We start from the raw sequence: 19,502 nt of genomic DNA, 5'->3' as shown, positions 1-19,502 counted from the left end.
TAAACCATCTTTTCGCGCACTTAGGGCCACCCCACATCTAGCGTCTTTCGAGCGTCGGCGTCTGGTCAGCGCTATGGGAAATGACGTCGCTGCGCAGTTGCGTCGACGTTGCATCGACGTTGCGTCGAGCAGCGGCCATGTTGTAGACGCCGACGCTCGAAAGACGCTAGATGTGGGGTGGCCCTTATTGTAAGCGTTTTTTTGCAAGACTTCCGCCCTTACGGCTTTTCCGAACGGCCAGTGTCTAATATGAATTATACATAAAAATCTATCAACATACAATAAGTCCTTACTTAGAAATATTGTGTAGGTACAAATAAACAGGAAAATTTCATAATTTGTACAGAACAGTTATTTTGGCAAGAAACTAAAAAGTACATTACATGCCGCAATGGCAAGATTCTTAAATAAATTTAATCTTGGTCATAATAACTAACCTATCTTAAGTACAGTATTCCGCTAACCGGTTTACCGGATCCGGTGAACCGCATAGTTTAATACTCAGATTAATTCTTACTTCAATTTGACTGTGCGAGTCACTTTTTAATAACGAATTAAGTTAGTGTTTGGAGTTACAGTTCAAATCATTTTCGAACTGTACTTTTCATGCCAGTCACGTTTTAATAAAAGCTAAAAACAAGATCTTTTAAACTAATTATAAGTAGGTAGTTTATTTTCATATGATACAGAAAGAAACTTATAGGGGGCAAACTCATTTCCCTTCTGCGGACAAAACAATTAATTTTAACGTCCTGGGTAACCGGTGATAGTTTTTGGACATTCATAAGTGCAATGTAATATACCTGAATTAAAGACTTTTACTTTCACTGTGGGTCTCAATAACTGAAAAAATATATCCCGCCTGTAAGAGTGCAGCGTAAAAATAAGCTTTTGATTAGCTTTACTTTGAAATACCTACAGGAAAGGCGAGAACAAAGTCAACCACACATTAAAATGTGTATGACCCACAAATAATCATTGTTAACCTGAAATGCTATTCGCTAAACAATAACTGCGTAAGCCTATCATTTCAACAATAAAATTCTTAGCATCTACATTATTTAAAATTGTGCGGTTGGCATATTAATATTAATGTAATTTAAATCTTAAAGCGTATCGTCTCACTGGTACGTTCAATATTTCAACAGCATTCAATATTTTCTGCACTTTAACTACGATATGCTGAAACATCTTTTCATCAATAAAATTTAATAGCACAATCAACATATTTTCAGTGACAGAATTGACACTAATTCAATTAAAAATAAAGTCCATTTTAAGCTCTATTTCATACGTCCTTAATTCTAAAACAATTTTTCCTATTTACTTATCAATCGCTCCTAAATTATTTCGTTTATCATCGCCATCACAAAATTCAGTCTCAAAAAACCCGGAACTAACCATATTGTTCAACCATAAGAATCATTTATTTATTATACTTTCGTAATCTAGTTCTTCACACGCTTTGGCTGTGCGCCTAGTAAGGAACACCTTGCCTTTCTTAATGTAATCTCCACAAGCTTTATCAACTGCACAAGGAACATCTTCTACATTGGAAATATCCTTACAATCATTTGTGCACACCCCTTTGTTCTTTCCCGCTGTGATTCCATTCGCTTCAACGCCATTTTGTTTGGTCCCGTTTCTTTGTTTCTCGAATTCGTTCTGTATCTCCTTTTCTCCGCTTTTCTTCTTTTTGTAGCTTTTGGAATAGAAATTGAGAAAGAGAAAGAGGAAAATGGTGACGTTGGCCGATATGAAGTAGGTGAAGCCGACCGCGTACTGACATCTTGGAGAGAAGTGAGTCCATATGCAGTAGGCGAGCATAATCACGAATTGTACCTGGAAGAAAACAAATAATTATTAGAAAAACGTTAATAGGAGCAGGGGAATCTAACATGGTAAGACATTGATCTATGAAATGCAAGGAAATTTTTCGAAGCCGCTTCAGTATCTTGCAGTGTTAAGCCAAAGCGGTCAATCGTAACTGTCAAAATCTTACCAGCTGCAAAGTAGTGACATATTTCTTCCACCACAAATACTTTTGGAACTGAGGCCCCAGTCCAGAGAGAAGGTAATAGGAGTACATGACGATGTGGACGGCAGAGTTTAGGAGGGCGAGTATGGTCCCTTGGCCGCCAGCGGCGAATTTGAGGTAGCTCCAGGAGTAGAGAGCCATGATGCCGTGGTGGTATACGTGGAGGAACGTCACCTGGGGAGAAAATAATTTGTTAAAGATATAATTTACCTTTCATTTATAGTGCAAATGCTTAAAATACTATGTGTCTTCATGTAGCCCAACAGCAAGTAGTATTTTACCTCTGGTCCCTATGACAATCATTTTTATGTGGAGTAGCTGTCACATTAAATCTTTGTAGACATTTTTTGGGAGTTTAGCACACACATTTATATAGAAATGTAACATATAAGTTGGTAGTAAAAACATATTCTTGAAATATTTTTTATATTAAATCCACCCAAAAGTGATGAAGGAACTGTCACAGGGACCATCATTCGACGCGACAGGTATAAGTGATGAAATATGTATATAGTGTGTCAAAGGACTGTCTTATTTCAAACATAGACAGAGAGAGTCATACTATCTTTGCCTGACACTAGTACTAGCACCCAAAAGAAAAGGATGAGTATAGTTTTTTTTGTTCCTATTTACTGACAAATTGGTTTGACCATCTATACTTAAATACCTAGCCCACACTCTGAACTAGCCCCAAGATGCCCCAAAGGAAGTTATGACTTATGAGTTATGAGGGTCCTTTATTGGGAAATTATTTAATCGTCTCGAGAACCATTTCAACAGAGCGTCACTAGTATCGATCGTTACTCTTATATTTTTCGGAATGCAAGTGTAATCTTTTAGAGTGTGAGATTTATTAAAGTGTCCTATTCTGCTAAAGGGATTTTATCTAGCTTAGTTACGTTACGCTAATGTCGAATTCAATTAATAATTCGCCTGTTCACATGTTTTCCATTTTTAGAAGTACTAAAAATTCAAAACTGGTGGGATGGTCGCTTGACTGGCTTACCTGTTTATTCTTTTTCCGAAGCACGAAGAACACGGTGTCGAGGAGTTCAGTGAACTTGGCGAAGAAGTACCACCATCCTAGCTCCAAAAGCTGCAAAAAACAATAATAAAGTCTAAAATAAATTTAAAAGTGGAAAAATTACTGTCTTGGGTGAGACTTGAACTCGCGGCCTCTGGATAGATACTCCAGCGCTCTGCCATCTGAGCCACCAAGACTTCATCCATAGCCAGCAAATCTTTCCACCATATGGGTCAAGGGGACCCGAGCGACATCTACCGTAAGAGCGGTACAAAAAAACAAAAGGGGGGCAAAATAATAAAGTCTACAAAATAGATAAAGGAATACAAATCTTATCATAAGATAATACAAATAGTACAAATCATATTTTGTAAATAATATGTTGTGACATATAATACGGATTATTAAGAATAAATATATGAATATGAATGAATATTAATAAATCTGTAATATCTGCCTAGCTTTTTAGGCCAACTTGCGCCTTGCAAAATAAATGAGCAATTGCGCTTTTATAATAAATGTAGCTTATTTATTTCTTGTGGCAACTGTGAAAAAAAAAATTAATGTACCTGTTTGTTTTGAGTATTCGATGGATATCTGCACCCTGCATAAAGGACACCATCTCGGAATATGTTCAAATTCAGAGCCTGGAAAGAAACCAACATAAAATTTACTAATTTTCCCAATGATTTATAACTCAAGATAGATTATTAGGCGTTCCAAAATTGAAGCGCTTAACTTGTGACAAATCGGACAAGTTGCCTTTAGTCGCGGCTGGACAAGTGACATATGTGCACGTGCTAACGAGCTCCCGCACACCGAAAAAGAAAGAGACGAGCTTATGTTTAACAACGAGTGTGACAAAGATGGATGGAATGAGAAAATTAATAAAAAATAACAGATTTCTTCGTAGGCACAGAAATAAATATGGAATTATTTTTTGTGCTCCTCAAGTATGAGTATAACCTATCTATGGTTATATAATATCATTGAATTTTCCCGTAAGTTCGGAAACGGATCGAAATAAATACCTACACCTTTTAAAGTAGCGATAGCGATAATCTCAAAACTACTGATCGGATTTTCATGAGGTTTTCGCGTATCAGTAGAGTTATTCTTGAGGAAGGTTTAGGTTAGGTTAGGTTAGTTAGTAGTTATACTTAATTTGTAAACCCGTGCGAAGTCGGGCGGATCGTCACCAAATAAATTGTACAAAAAAGACATGTAGGTACTTATTGTGGGTGTATCTAATATAATGATTTAACTTAAATGCCTTTTATATGGGACTCATCAGGATTACTGTATTGTAGAACTAAGAAGTTATATCAATATTTATGTAATACTTAAACAAAGTGCTTGGCTAGAAGGATCTAAACAGTGTAAACAATAAGTTCCATGGATTGGATATAATTTCAAAGGCAATCATCAGTTAACTTCTATAATTACCTAGTACTAGAAAGTACCTTGTAAACCATCATTACAGACAGCAACACCTTCGTGGCATTGTAAATACGTGATGAGTTTCGTGATCCTGAGTGGAGGCCTATTCTTCATCAGGCTGGGGCCGACGAAAGATTAGTTTATCAACTAGACTAGTACCTTGTAAACCATCATCACAGACAGCAACACTTGCGTGGCATTGTAATACGTGATGAGTTTCGTGATCCTGAGTGGAGGCCTATTCTTCATCAGGCTGGGGCCTACGCGTACAAAGATCAGGTACGCGATCACCACGCAGAGGATCGGGATCGGACTCGACATCATGAACCATGAATCCACTAGGGCACCTGAAATAAATAAATGTATGGTTATCTATACTATAAAAATTCAACTTAAGCTTTAGAGCTAACCAGAGGCCTAAAGAAAGTCCCGATAATACTTGACGTTGGCCAAGGTAACAGAAAGATGTCACGAAAAAAGTCAGCAGTCAAAATGGAATACTCAGTCGCGTGGTCGCGTGGTCGCTACTCGCTAATTGTATAACTCAGTAATAGGTAAGTAACTAGAACTTTTTCTAGCAAAAACGATGGATTGACAAAATAAAATAAGTTTTTGGCAAAAAATTCATTTTTGGTACAAGCTTTTATCGCTGACTGTACTTTTCTTACGACAGACAACTAATGCTCATCGAGAGAATTCTAAAAACCCCTAACACAATTAGGTTGCGTTGTTTCATCACAGAGTTCCTATGGCCACCTTCCAGCTCCATCATCAGATCAGCTCTATGCATTAATAATATTGCATTGTCATCCGATTTATACATGCATGCAAAATTTCAGCTCAATCGGAAACCGGGAAGTGGATCAAATTTAACTTGCAAGATTTGATTACAGACAACGGGACAGGTGAAACCACTGGGTGAAACTAAATAAAAGCTTGTAATATCGATATATTAATATGAATATGTATAATGGACAAAACGAAGTACTCACTTTTTCCAACTTTCAGGGAATCAAGGTACCGGTCCACCTTTTCAAGGTAAGTCATTTTGATCCCTTCACCTGAAAAACACAAACAAACTATATTTATTTTATGAGTCTAGCTGTTATGCGTCAATAGATTTAACAGTTTTATTCTAAAAATTGCGTTGACGTTATAATATATGTGGCCAGTTACATTTGAGGTGAAAAGGAAAAAGTTTGTTCGAGTAAAAAGCATACAGCGTGTATGTTGAAATTGAAAATATTTAATTTATTTACAATTTTAAATACACATCGTAACATGTAAATATGAAAATACAAAATAAATAAAAAATGCAAGTTAGTCTGAATAGATCCTTCATATGTCAATATTTTTTTTACAGTGTCATTATAATAATTACAACCAATAGCGAAAGAGCGACATTTGTAACTTATTTAACCATGAACCTAGTATTTTAACTGGATAAGGCATGAGGGGATTGAGGGGTGGGGGGAAATGACCGAACGGGATAGTCTTATGTACCTATCTTTCAGTAGGAGTAGCAGCGAAAGTGCTATTATTGGTTGTCCTTGTCACAGTCTCACATTTTTTTTTATTCCCCACCATAAATTAGTACCTAAGTATGGATTATGGTGGGCAACAAATACATTCGACCAATCATAGTGTCGCATTGCCTATGTTTTGTCCCTCACGTAGGCACGCATATAGGTACCACTTCTATAGGATCCTACCTTCTATGTATTTGACCTTCAACACAAGTGGTATAAAAATAATAATAATTGTAGGCTGATAATGATAAAATAACTTATTTGTGGAATTTTCTAATAACGTTCATAACACTCTAACCACTTGTCAAACAAAAAAAATTTTAATGTCGCTAGAGAAAGACCTGTGTTAATTTGTATATTAATAATAACACACGCTTTCTTATTTGGAGAACAAAAGATCCCTTATTTTAGTTGTATCCTATACACGTATTCAAAAGATTTAATACATTGTCAGGCATCAAATTTTATATGGACCACTAATATTTCAATAACATGTCATACACTTGTTTGTTACTCTTTATCACTTTCTGACAGCTAACTGTAACATCATTTGTATTGTCAATGTGATACCAAATCGGTTAATGTGTGTGTCATGTTTAACTATTGTCTTTGGGACAAAAGTTGACTATGAATGGAATGTATGAAAAAAACACTTTATTATTCGTTTCATACATGTTTTTAAAGGTTGAGCTCTCAAAAGGGTATAATTACTTATAACGGGACCATATAAATATAATAACATTAACCCGTGGAGCGCCCTACCAAGACACGTGGTACCTCCATACTATTCTTGGTTCTAGGCGCTCCACGGGTTAAGGACTCAAAGAAATGCTTTACCATGTACCTTAGAATAACCTAATCTTGATCTAAAATGTTAGTTTTGAAATTAGTACCCACAATACATTAGAGGACAGCACAGCAGTAGGACCTACCATGTTGTTACCAACGCTGTTATAGTTCGTTTTTTTAGCATTAGAAATAAGGTAAACAATCTTGATGTGTCTTTTAAATGAAAAACACATTTTAAAAATACGTTACGGCAAATATGTAACAATTATGAATCTAATACGATCATTTATATTCTTCTGCTTTCATAAGTAATACTTTTTGATTTTTAAAAAGCGTTTTTCAATTAAAAGTCATATCAAGATCGCTTACCTTCTTGCAAGTTCTTTCTAATGCTAAAAAAACGAACTATAACTGCACGAGACAGAGGCAGACGCAGAGGGGGACTTTGTTTTATACGGTGTAGTGATATTACAATTTGTCAAGTCACATTTTAATCAACCATGCCTAACATGTTGATATAGCAATTTAAGTCACTTAGCCACTCTAGACGCCCTAGGTAGCGGTCTAAGCCTATCGACCTGTACGTTTGTAGGTCAGTTTCCCTTTATCAAGTTGTTGTATTGACATTATTGTCCGTTTCTCAACAACATCTAAGCACGTTTGATTCTTATTCCCAAGGCGTAAGGTCCTAAAATGTGTATATATTTAAGGTTACTTTCCCTAGTGTATTAGGGAACACGGTCAATCGATGTGATTCAAAAGTGGGGAAAACTAACGGTACAATAGTCATTCAAACCCTTACAAATCAAGAGTGATGAAGAGGTTTGAATCAATTTTATTCTTGCCGGACATGACTAGAAATGTATACAGGTTGAAGTTATTTAGGTGATAATATTGTAAATTTGTAAGTAATGTACGAGTAGAGTATGCTAATCTAGCTCTGAGATAGAGAAACGCCAATATCAACGAAATATATGAATAGTTATTTGTTTCGCGAGAGGGTAAAGTTGTTGTTTAATAATCCTTCGCGTTAATTTTGATACCAGAGTATGCGAAAATCCCACAACTGAACTGACTGACTGTTAAATAAAAGCTAAAGTAAATAGGCGTTATTATACACCTATACTCATTATTCTCTACAGTCTACGTATACCGCTTTATCTCAATTACTCTGTACCCCTAGTGTACATTTGATTCGATAGCGTTACGTACGCGTTTGCGTTAATTATCATTTTGTATGGGATTTTGAGTTTCCAAAACGTCCCGCTTGGCACGCTTCAAAATCCCATACAAAACGAGACTTAACGCAAACGCGTACGTCACGTCACGCTACCGATTGAAAATTACACTAGGGTTTCTGTTAATTGGTCCCCCTTCCACCCTCATTTTTCTACACGCCCACTCACTATAAATACAAAGTACGTCATAATAAATTTAAGCAACTAGGAACTTATAGTTCGATGACGCACCAGTACAGATTTATTTATAGAAGTAATCACTTAGCGCTTATCGTGTTTTAAATATACAGGGTGGAATACCTTGGCCACCATTATCATATCAGCCAGAGGACTCTGCTGGACATAGGCCTCTCCCAAAGAGTGCCACAATGACCGGTCTTGCGCCACCCGCATCCAGCGGACTCCCGCAACCTTTACCAGGTCATATCAGTCCATCTTGTGCCATCCCTTGGCCATGATAATGACAAATTCAAGGGTGACTAAATGGGGTTGGCGACTGTCAAAGGTTTTTATAGATGGCGCTAGCATAGGTAAGGTTGTATCTGGTTTTGTTCTATGGGATTTGGCTTAAACGACTTCCAGGCCTTAAAAAAAGAAATTGATAGTATTCGTAGGATTGATAAGTACATGAATGAATGAATGAATGTAATTTCATTTGTCAACACCTGACTCGGCCAACCCCTTGTTTTTCCGAAGGGGGTCAGGGGTCCTTTTGTTTCCCATAAAGGCTTAAGTCATAATGTATTGTTGTGTTTGTCATATTATCATTAGTCCTAAAACTGAAACCGTTAACTTTTCAGGATTTTCGTAAGGTTATCCTATAGATAGGTTAGGTTAGGTTTGTTTTATGGCAATATTTATGGAAAAGTGACGCGTTTCTGAACCAAACAAATTATGACTAACGCAAATTCGGCCGAACAATGTATGTATGTATGTATGTATGTATGTATGTATGTATATACTTTATTACACATAGAAATAAAAACACGAGAAACATAGTTACAGAGTAAATTAAATACAACAAAGGCGAACTTATCCCTGTATGGGATCTCTTCCAGTTAACCTTTGAGGAAACGAATAAAACAAAACAGAAGTAACGATGAATGACAAACAAAACAATAGTGTACAATCACTAAAGTTAATGAAATGCAAGTTTTGAATACACATTGTTACAAATAATATATATAAACATAAATAGAAATACTTAAATAAATAAAAATAAAGCGTACATATATAAATATAACCTAAATTAAATAAATAAATAAATAAATACTCAATATATATCATAAAACAAATAGATATGAGCTCGAACCAGAAAAGTAAAGGAAACTAAAGAAGTACTAATCGAGGAAAACCGAATTACTTATATATCGGAAAGCCACAATTTTTTAAGCCTCTCCTTGAGTGATGCTACAGATTGGGATTGCCTCACGGACACCGGTATCTCGTTCCATAGCTTCACGGCGTGGACAGTAAAGGATTTTTTGTATGTGCGCGTCATATTGGGTGGAACTGCGAGTGAAAGGTTGGCGCTTGATCGAAGACGGTGACCACTACCAGCAGCTAAGTAACTAAATTTTTCGGAAAGGTAAGGTGGCGAAGCAGGATTAAATAGTACATTGAAAAGCAATGACAGGACATGCACATCTCTTCGACGACGAATCGGAAGCCAGCCAAGCTGAGATCGGAACTGGGATACATAATCAAACTTACGTAGACCGGAAATGTATCGAATACAAATGTTTTGCAAACGCTCGAGTTTGTCTAGTAGCTCCTCATTAAGGTCCAAAAAAGCAGAATCAGCGTAGTCTAACAAAGGAAGTAAAAGTGAACAAGCAAGAGTTATTTTAGTTTGAAGAGGAAGGAAATTTTGAAGACGTTTCAATGAGTGAAGAGATGCAAACAGTTTATTGCTAATGTCAGAAACATGAGCTGACCAGGACAACGTTTGATCAAAAATGATGCCCAGGTTCTTAACTGTCGAAGAAAAAGGGATAATTGTTCCGTCAAAAAGCACTTTGGGTACCACTATCTCCGACAATTTGGACACAAAGTAGGGACCACCAATGACAATCGCTTGCGATTTCTTTGCATTAACTCTTAGACCAAAATTACTCGCCCAGCAACGAATTGACTCAAGGTCGCCATTGATTTTATCAACTAAAGATGGGAGATCATCGATGCTGGCCGCCGCGTAAATCTGCAAATCATCCGCGTAAAGGTGGAAGCTACAATTTAAAGACTCAGTAATGCCATTAATGAAGATTGAGAAAAGGAGAGGAGATAGTATCCCTCCTTGGGGGACACCAGCAGAAAGGTCACACCATTCGGAGACCTTGTCGTCAACCTTGACACACTGGCGTCTCCCAAACAGGTAGCTACAGAACCAATACAAAGCTGCATGTGAAACATTAAACGTACGAAGGATATGAAGGAGAATATCAAAAATATCAAAATCAACCGTATTAAAGGCCCTACTAAAGTCTAAAAGTACGAGGACCGTGAGCTTTTTATTTTCAATGTTAAAACGAATGTCATCAGTGACCTTTACCAAAGCTGAGACAGTGCTATGCCCGGGGCGGAAACCTGACTGAAACCGACAATGCGTTATGACTTAAAACTTTTTGGGAAACAATAGAGACCCTTTACCGAATTCCCCTTTGGGTGGCTCTCCCTGTATGTTTACACTTTGACAGAATCTAGACAAATTAAAAATCAATTAATATTAAAGATAATTATCTTTTAAGGCTATTTATTTCAAGCACAATAACCCCGACTACAGGCTGAACTTTATTCAGGTCAAACCTAATAGGAAGTTACTATTTCAAGTTAAATAACATGTTAATTTACTATCATTACTATAACCTGTGATTAAAATGGTATTATTAACTACGAATAAAATAGAATAGGGGCCGGGGGTGGTTTACACCCTCAGTTGGCTATAGCTGGCTTTAAAAATATATGTGACGTTCCTAGAAAAGGTACCTTATGGCGGATGGCGCTTACGTCGCATAGCACCGCATTCGTATTGGAATGTTGTAACAGCGTAAGCGCCGATCGCCATAAGGTACCTTTAGAGATGGAACGCCACAAATGATCGACTAAAATACGAATAATACCAGCATGGTTGCCCATTATATATGCTCGTATTACTTGCATGCGAAAGCACTACCCTCCCCTGAGGAAGTTGGGTAAAAAACGGACCACATAGTCAATAACAGACCTAAAGTTTTAGGTCAAAACAAATCTAACCGCTCATTAAAAATGTAGGTTAAACAAGGGCTAAATTGCGCCAAAAATATCTACTCAGCTCCCGTCTTATTACCACGCAGTAAGGTCGAAAACGGTGTACAATCTTTGACGTTAACTTTACATCGCGTGACTTGAAAGAGCCATCGGTAAAACAAATGAAAAGCGATTGTTGAAAAGCCTGTTTACCGTATTAGCTGTAATTTGAGTCTTATGTTTATGTGAAAATATGGTTGAATTTAGTAACATGTTTAGTAAGAAAAACAACACCTTTAATTTTGTTTATATTATACATTTCTAAATCTAGTGCGGATTCACGACGTTAGTTACCTACCTACATTATAATAACATGATGTATGAAAACAGTTTAATATGTACTACTTTTCGCTAACTACTTATTATGGGTTATATTAAAATACGTTTTTTTTATCAGACAGGCCAATTCGAACGAACACCTGACATCAAACGATATCTGAATGGTGTCATCATTCAGAAGAGAATATTTTTTCTTTTACAGTAAACATTTAAAAATAGTGTCAATTTAGGTGTCAAAAGGTGAGACATTTATGACCTGGGTTTAGACCAGGGATGTTGCGGATGCAGATTTTTTGACATCCGCGGATGCGGATGCGGATATTCAAAGGATCACATCCGCGGATGCAGATGCGGATGCGGATGTCAAGATTAGGTACTTAGAAAACGTCAAATATTACATTTTTAGTATTGTTTTATTTTAAAAAAACGAAACGTTTAGTATTTGAGCAAGAATATAGGTGCGTTATATTTAATAAACAGTAACTTGGCCGACTTTTCTGGATCTAGACGATTTCGTTATAGGTAATGACGAAATTACCTAGCACTTACGCCGCCGCTAAGACGTTCCTGTACCGACTTGTTCGACATCCGCATCCGCATAAGCTCCGCATCGATTTTATGCGGATGCGGATGCAGATGCGGATGTTGAAAATAATGCGGAAGTTCGGCGGTTTCGGATGCGGATGCGGATGTTCGCAACATCCCTGGTTTAGACTATTGAAATGTCCGAAAGAGGATGCAGGTACTAAACATTATAAATATGTATAGAGAAATGTGTGCCCAGACATTTGATTGTCTTGTGACTATGTAATGTCATTGTAAATGTTTTTATGAAAGTCGTAAACCTTTGGTTTTCTTGTCTGACCCTTTCTTGGATAGATGCCATACTTTATGGAGCGCAAACTGGAAGTCAGAATAATAAATTACCTTTTTCGGGTTCCGTAGCGTAGCAACAATGAAAAATGGAACTCTTAAGGTGCGACTCTCCTCTCGTCTAAGATCGCTCAATCTTTCGAGAACTAGGTACAGTCGCCATCAGATATATTGGAGCGGCCAAGGTGCTCACAAATATCTGAACACGCCTCTATTCAAGGCGCTACAGGGCGTGTGCCGAGGTGCTCAAAATATCTGAATCTCGGCCGCTCCGATATATCTGATGACGACTACTTACTTACGATATCGATTTGAAATTTATAAAAGTAACGATGAAAGCAATTTATTTTACTCTAAATATAATACAGGATGTCCCAAAACAAGCAGACATGTAGTAAAGGTGATTCTGAACATGGTAACTTGTTTTTATTACTCACATATATATATTATTATTCACAACCTATAGTTATTTTTGTGTAGGTATTGGCAATTTTAGTTTTCATATCATTTAGCGTTTTGTCATTTACGTTTTTTTATTTGACTAATTTAGGATTTTCGCAAATACAGAAACAAACATATTTATTATGTTCTTTTTAGTTAAAAATTTGAATAAAAGTTCAAGATAAAGTAAAGTGAAAAGCATTATAACAGCTTACTTACTTAATACCTATAGGGTTCAGAAATGTAAATAGGCCGTCAAATAGATTTGTAAATACGTGTAAATAATTAAAGTACACTTTGAATAATCGAATAGTACACAATGGAGCGGGGTTAGCGGTTACGAAACGAAATAGATTAAAACAATGATTGATTACTTAGTCTAATGTTAATATTTAAGGAGAATCGCCTTGGATTCATTGATTTCAAGTTTCATGATTTTCACTCAGCCATTTTTACTCAATTAAAATAAAAATATTTTTTTTACAAGCAGAAACGTCTGCGACCGATGTTATTAAGATAGAAGGTGCGATCCAGAGGCCGTAAGTTAACTGACAGGCTAATATCGTCCGGCAGACTGGTAATCTGCAGGCTGATATCATCCGGCAGACTGGTAATCTGGCGGCAGACGACAATCTTTACATTGTACATGAAGCAATGGCAATTAGATCTGAAAACGGCCGTGAGGTGTTAGTTTATTTATACTTACTCGAAGGATTGGCGAGTTGTAGCGGCAACGGGCTGGCCATGTTTGCTTGGATGTCCGGAACATGTGAGTCTTCACTAGGCTGATGCCCAACGGAATGAGACCTGATAAAAGACGGGTAAAAGAGATGATAATGTGGAGAAGAATGTCTATTAAATAAAGTGTCATTCTATGGAACTTGCTAAGAATGTAAACAACCGCCATATTGAAATTGTCTCTGAATGACAATTTACTAGTAACTTTTATTTACATAGTTAGCATGTTCCACAGAATGACACTATAGGTAAGACTGTTTACAGGGTTTCTCGTCACTTCTAAGTCTTGCAGTTGTACAGGTGGGTAAAGGATGACTCACGTTAGACCGGGCCGTGTCCGGGCCGGAGCTTCCGGCGCTTACTTTTCTATGACAGATGATCACGTGATGCATTGCATAGAAAACGAAGCTCCGGGAGCTCCGACCCGGACACGGCCCGGTCTAACGTGAGTCATCCTTTAAGCACAAGGAGCGAATATCTTCCTTTATGACTCTGACTGAGAGAAGTATAAAAACACACTTTTTATACAGCTGCACCAATGCAGATTTCCTCGCTATGTTTTACCAAAGAGCGACTTGTAAAATATTAGGGCCCAGTTGCACCATTCCACTAACCCGGGGTTACCAGTACAATTAGACACTGGGTTAACGGTTTAACAGCTTAACGCCGGGTTATTGGGATGTACAAGTGGGCATATCTGATAGTTTCGAGAAACGCATCAGTTTGAGCCGGGAGTTGAACCCACGACCTCCAGTTCAGAAGCTCTTCATAATCGTATAGATATTTTGTATTGCGTGTTTGTAGCAAATAACCTCGCTCGGTATGAAAACCCTAGGATTTATCATTTGCATAATATCGCAGAGCCAGTACAGTCAACTCCAATAATATGTTACTCTTCGAAGGCCGCAATAATATGTGACACGGTCTTATGGCTCTACGAATAAGACCGTGTCACATATTTTTGCGGCCTTCGTTGTGCTACATATTATTGCAGGTGACTGTACGAGTAGGTACTCCAGTGTCGTTAATATTTTCTTGAAGAAGTTTCAGTCTTGACTCAAAACCATGAAATGACATCCTTTACTTTTGAATGGCTAAAGGATGACTCAAGCTAGACTGGGACTGGGCCGGGCCGGAGGTTTCGGCGCTTCATACTCTATAGAAAGCACCACGTGATCACCGATCAGCCGTCATAGAAAATGACGTGTCGGACGCCTCGGCCCGGGCCTGGTCCGGTCTAGCGTGAGTCATCCCTTATACTTCCACATGTTTTGTTTCCCAAAAAGGATTTTGGGTTAATATTTTCGTATTCAAATATTTCTGTTTATAATGTATTCCAGGTAACAATAGTATTCTTTTATTTATTTATAAATAAGTAGGTGAGTGTTTTCCAAAAAAAGTGTACATTTCATTCATGTCTTCAAAATATTGACTTCTTGGGCTCATTTTACTCAGAATCATTTGTACATTCACGCCTCATACATAAAAAATGTGTCCAAAAATTTCCTTTCCTGATCGTCACATTCTTGTATGATTTTTTTTTTATTTGTATGAACGTGACGCACTGGAAAAAAAAATTTCATACAAAATTTTGGGACACATTTTTTCATGTATGAGGCGTGAATGTACAAATGATTCTGAGTAAAATGAGCCCAAGAAGTCAATATTTTGAAGACGTGAATGAAATTTACACTTTTTTTGGAAAACGCTCAGGTACAAAGGTTGTTATAAGCTACGACGATAATACGCTTATTCCATAATTTTTAGCATATTATAGATTTTAGATAAAATCAGCGGAAAATGCCCTTCATATTGTATGTACCTATTATAGGTATTTTTATCTAGGTATTGTTTTATTTATTAGTGTTATTCAGAAACGCACCACAAGCCTTAATAATTAACCGTTTGTATTTGTGATTAATCTGTCATTGTGACATGTATTTGCATTTTAAAATATTTTAAAATAAGTATTTAAAATATAAATTAACTAATTGAGGCTTGTGAAGTTTTGGAAATAATGGGGTTAGACTTTATATCTGGCCGATTGAAATAGGTACTTAAGAAACATTTAAAATTTACTTCAAATTATCATAAAAAAACTTACCTAATTATTGACAAAATACAAAGTTTCTACCTATACTATATGTATATATACTAAATACTAGGTCTGACAGTGTTCTTTTTGTGAAAGTAAATTGTTTTATGATAGTTCTGTTAGTTTTGTCTCTACTTTTACAAGCTCGCATGTCAAATCAAATTCAAAGATCCATAAATATTAAACAAGTGAAATTACCTATACTAATGTTGTTGTTGTTTGATTACACTAAAGTATTTAAATAAATATTGCTTACTTTATTATTCAGGCTAAACACATTTTTCAGTTAAAAATTACGTAAGTTTTCCTTTATGCTCAAATTGAATTAAACGTTACGTAAACATTTCCAGCAATAATTTGGTAAACTCCAGTAGGTAACTGCCCTTTCTTCTAATTGTCTTTTACAACAACTTCCCAAATATAACAACACCTTTAAACAAAGATTATTGTCAAAACGAAAAACTGTTTCCATTATTACCCAAATAATTAATCAAAATTAAAAAAGTCACTGTTTCACGATCACACTTTACTAAAAGTACTGGCCGTTTTCAGCCATTACTTTTTACATTTAAAAATTATACTCACCGTTCAAATTTCGAATCAGCCGGTTGTCGAAATCGTTCGTAACGGGCACCGTGCGAGCGGTGCGGTGATGTAGCCGGCACTGCGGTACTATCGACCGGGCTGCTTATAAAATAAGCACGCGATAGACATAGTTCCTTCAAGACTACAGGAGTTCTAATTTTGAATTAATAATGTTGTTTTATTCTAAGGTAACCAAAATAAGGTTTTGTACTTATATAAAATGTCATTTTGTTCAGTTTTTATATAATATATAAGCTACATTTATTTAGGATAAAAATTAAGTAATAAATAGATGATTATCCATTTACTGATAATATGTAAGTAATAAGCCTTATATCACAAGAACCTTATAATAATATTATAAGTAACTCCTTTCAAAAAAACCTTAGTATTTCGAATGGTAAGCGATCTAAATTGGACCGTTTAACACAATAAAATTTGAAATAAGTACCTACTTATAAAATATCGTCAAAACGATGTTGTTGCCAGTATTTTTAAAAGTTAGTTTAACACACCAAAATTTGTGGAACATACCTACAATAAGTGTGCAATAATTACAATAGTAGTTTATTTATACTAGTGTAAGGTAAACGTCTGTGTTGGGCGTAATTAATTACTTGTGTAATTTGATTACTAATCGAATTACATGCCATTATATTTTTTGTAATTTAATTACATGGAAATTTGATTACATGTAATTCAATTTGCCGTGTAATCTGCAATTGCGATTACATTAATTCGTAATTTAATTATTCGATTACTTTTCGTTAACCTTTTTATTCATTTGCAAAAATTAACAAATTTACTTGGAGTATTATAAAGAAAAACTTTTTAAAAATCCTCTCTTACCTATCCAGGTACACAAACATTGTATTATGTATAGAGTTATATGTGACACAGCTCAGGTAAGCAGGAAAGCACATCAAATATTATATGTTGGTAATTCATAATAATCAATCAGATTTATATAATATGTTTTCCCATTTCGTTTAATAACTTTATTTTCTTTTCCTTTTGTAAGAATTTGATATGTTTTCTGAAAGAGCTACGAATTTGTATGATTCCATGTACATATGTATATTTTCTAAATCAAATTTCTATTACACCTTATGTGTATAATTGCATGAATTCTATAGTAATTTAAATTGTATTTTTTTTCCTTATTTTCTCGTAATGCATGTTAATTATAAGATGTAATTATTTTTGAAAAGATGTGTCCCGCACAGTTTGTTGCCGGTCCCATAATGGGATACCCTCCTCCAGTTGAGGGGGGATTTAAATCTTCTCGGGGCAGAGGTGTAGGGTTGGAGCCGGTCTACCTAGCTTATTTGACGTTCATAAGCGCATTGTAATTATGCCTACTTGAATAAACTATCTTTTATCTTTTATCTTTAAAACAGGTACCTGGTATCTGGTATCTGGTATTAGGTATCAGGGGTTGTGCACAAATCACGCGAGGTATTATCGGCTACTTTGTGACTTTGTTATTTTTCTATTTTCGTTAAATAGACTATATTCTTTCATCATCTTCATTCTTTATTCTTTATTATTTTCGTTATAGACGTATTTTAAAGTGCGGAGTGAAGGTTTATGTTTAAGGAAACCGAGAAAAAGTATCTACTCATGTGGTAGGTATTTCTTCCTAATTTCGTTCACTGTTAAAAAATTACACGTGAGGTCTCTTTATAAAAAAATGCTTGGATTTCTCATTAAATTATTTTCCCTTGTACAAATTCTTAAATATAAAATCTCTTTAAATATAAAAACATTGTCAATAATGCACGATTGACAAATTTAAAGTTCATTCGACATTTTCATCTGAATTTGGAAATAAAGATATTGAAAATTTGCATTCAATAAAAGTAATTGTAATTGAGAAAAGTAATTAATTTAAGAATATAAGAATATAATTTATTCGTAAGCACAGACAATACATAATATCAAGGAAAACACAAAATAAGATTAAAGTGCCACGAAATGGCCTCATCTCAGCATGTTGCTGGTGGCTTCCAGCGCTGGTCTTCCGATAAAATTGTAATTTCAAAATGTAATTAAAAATGTAATTAATAATTACATTTTGTAATTGTAATCGTTAATCGAATGCGCGATTACTTTCTACTAGGGCTCGCGGTCGCGTCCGGATTTCGTGCACCCGTTGCCGGGGCCCCGTTCTCGTGCTACACGAAACCGGATTTGTGGCCCGTTCGGAATGGGTAATTAGGGTCCGTGTAATTAAAGTCCGTGTACCCGTGTTACCCGTGTGTCCGGATCCACGGATATTAATTACACGCGGGTCCGGCCCGTTCTGGACGTACAATGACGATCGGACGCGTTCTTTTTAAGAGCGAAGAACGAAAATTAGTCTCAAGAACGAAAGATAAATATTTAATACTGCCCGCTGTTGCCCGCGACTTCGTTCGCGTGGATTTGTATGTTGGTGGTAATATATTTTACATGAGAATAAAGCGTTATGCAGCAAAAGATAGCAGTCTTCTTCTTTTTAGTAGTAGAGTAGGTACAACAGGCTGACTTAATGCCGCTAATGGACCTAATTTCAAAATTAGTAATTAAACTTTTTTTTGCGTTCCTCTAAATTTGTCCATGAGTGGAAAGAAATAAATATTTCATTTTTCACAGTTTATAATGAACAATAACAAGCAATACGAAAAAAAAACAGAACATCAACAACTAGGTAAAACTATAAATGCAATTCAGATTAAAAACGTTGACCGGCGGTGTGGCAAACTCAAACCTTATTAATGACTAATGACTCTAATGAGTACTTGTGAGTTCAAAAGCTGCCCCCTCTAAAATAACTGAATAAATACCACTCTTACCTTGTTTGTAAAACAGCACGGCTAATACTTCAACTTTCCAAACAAAAGGTATGCCTGGTAAAATACCAGTGTCAAAGGGAATCAGGGTGTCAGTGTCAATATTATTAGTAAAAATTGCCACGGGGAACCATTATTCTCTTTACCTGCACGTGCGACGTTAATCATACTTACTTCTTTACTACAAAACAAAAGGCTGCTGCCCTATTATGTAGATAACGAATAACTCAATAGTTCTTTCACTTAACATGACTTCAAAGACGTTTTATTTATTTTAAGTACCTATCTCTATCAATATTTAGTACAGGTAGTTA

At 35.9% G+C, this 19,502-nt stretch overlaps 1 protein-coding gene across 1 annotated transcript; it reads right to left on the bottom strand.

Annotated features, from left to right (window-relative positions):
- Positions 1-975: 975 nt before the first annotated feature.
- LOC134649971 (very long chain fatty acid elongase 7-like) lies at positions 976-16,458 on the bottom strand. Its single transcript, XM_063504782.1, has 8 exons — positions 16,355-16,458; positions 13,643-13,743; positions 5,495-5,563; positions 4,662-4,849; positions 3,632-3,709; positions 3,045-3,134; positions 2,003-2,212; positions 976-1,842 (listed from the first exon to the last, which is right to left on the bottom strand). Exons 2-8 carry the CDS (start codon positions 13,680-13,682, stop codon positions 1,423-1,425), a joined length of 1,095 nt encoding a protein of 364 aa, XP_063360852.1. The 5' UTR covers positions 13,683-13,743; positions 16,355-16,458; the 3' UTR covers positions 976-1,422.
- Between the last annotated feature and the right edge of the window lie 3,044 nt (positions 16,459-19,502).

The sequence above is a fragment of the Cydia amplana genome, chromosome 8, assembly GCF_948474715.1.
Source record: "Cydia amplana chromosome 8, ilCydAmpl1.1, whole genome shotgun sequence".
Classification (NCBI taxonomy): Eukaryota; Metazoa; Arthropoda; class Insecta; order Lepidoptera; family Tortricidae; genus Cydia; species Cydia amplana.
The sequence above is the reverse complement of the archived record's forward strand: the minus strand, read 5'-3'. Positions and strand labels throughout refer to the sequence as shown.

Excerpts from the sequence above, each read along its gene's own strand:
- LOC134649971 (XM_063504782.1), bottom strand. The coding sequence starts at position 13,682 with ATGGCCAGCCCGTTGCCGCTACAACTCGCCAATCCTTCGA. Across the intron at positions 5,564-13,642 it reads ACAACTCGCCAATCCTTCGA|GTGAAGGGATCAAAATGACT; the intron begins GTAAGTATAAAT and ends TGTGTTTTTCAG. Across the intron at positions 3,710-4,661 it reads CTGTGATGATGGTTTACAAG|GCTCTGAATTTGAACATATT; the intron begins GTACTAGTCTAG and ends GTTTCTTTCCAG.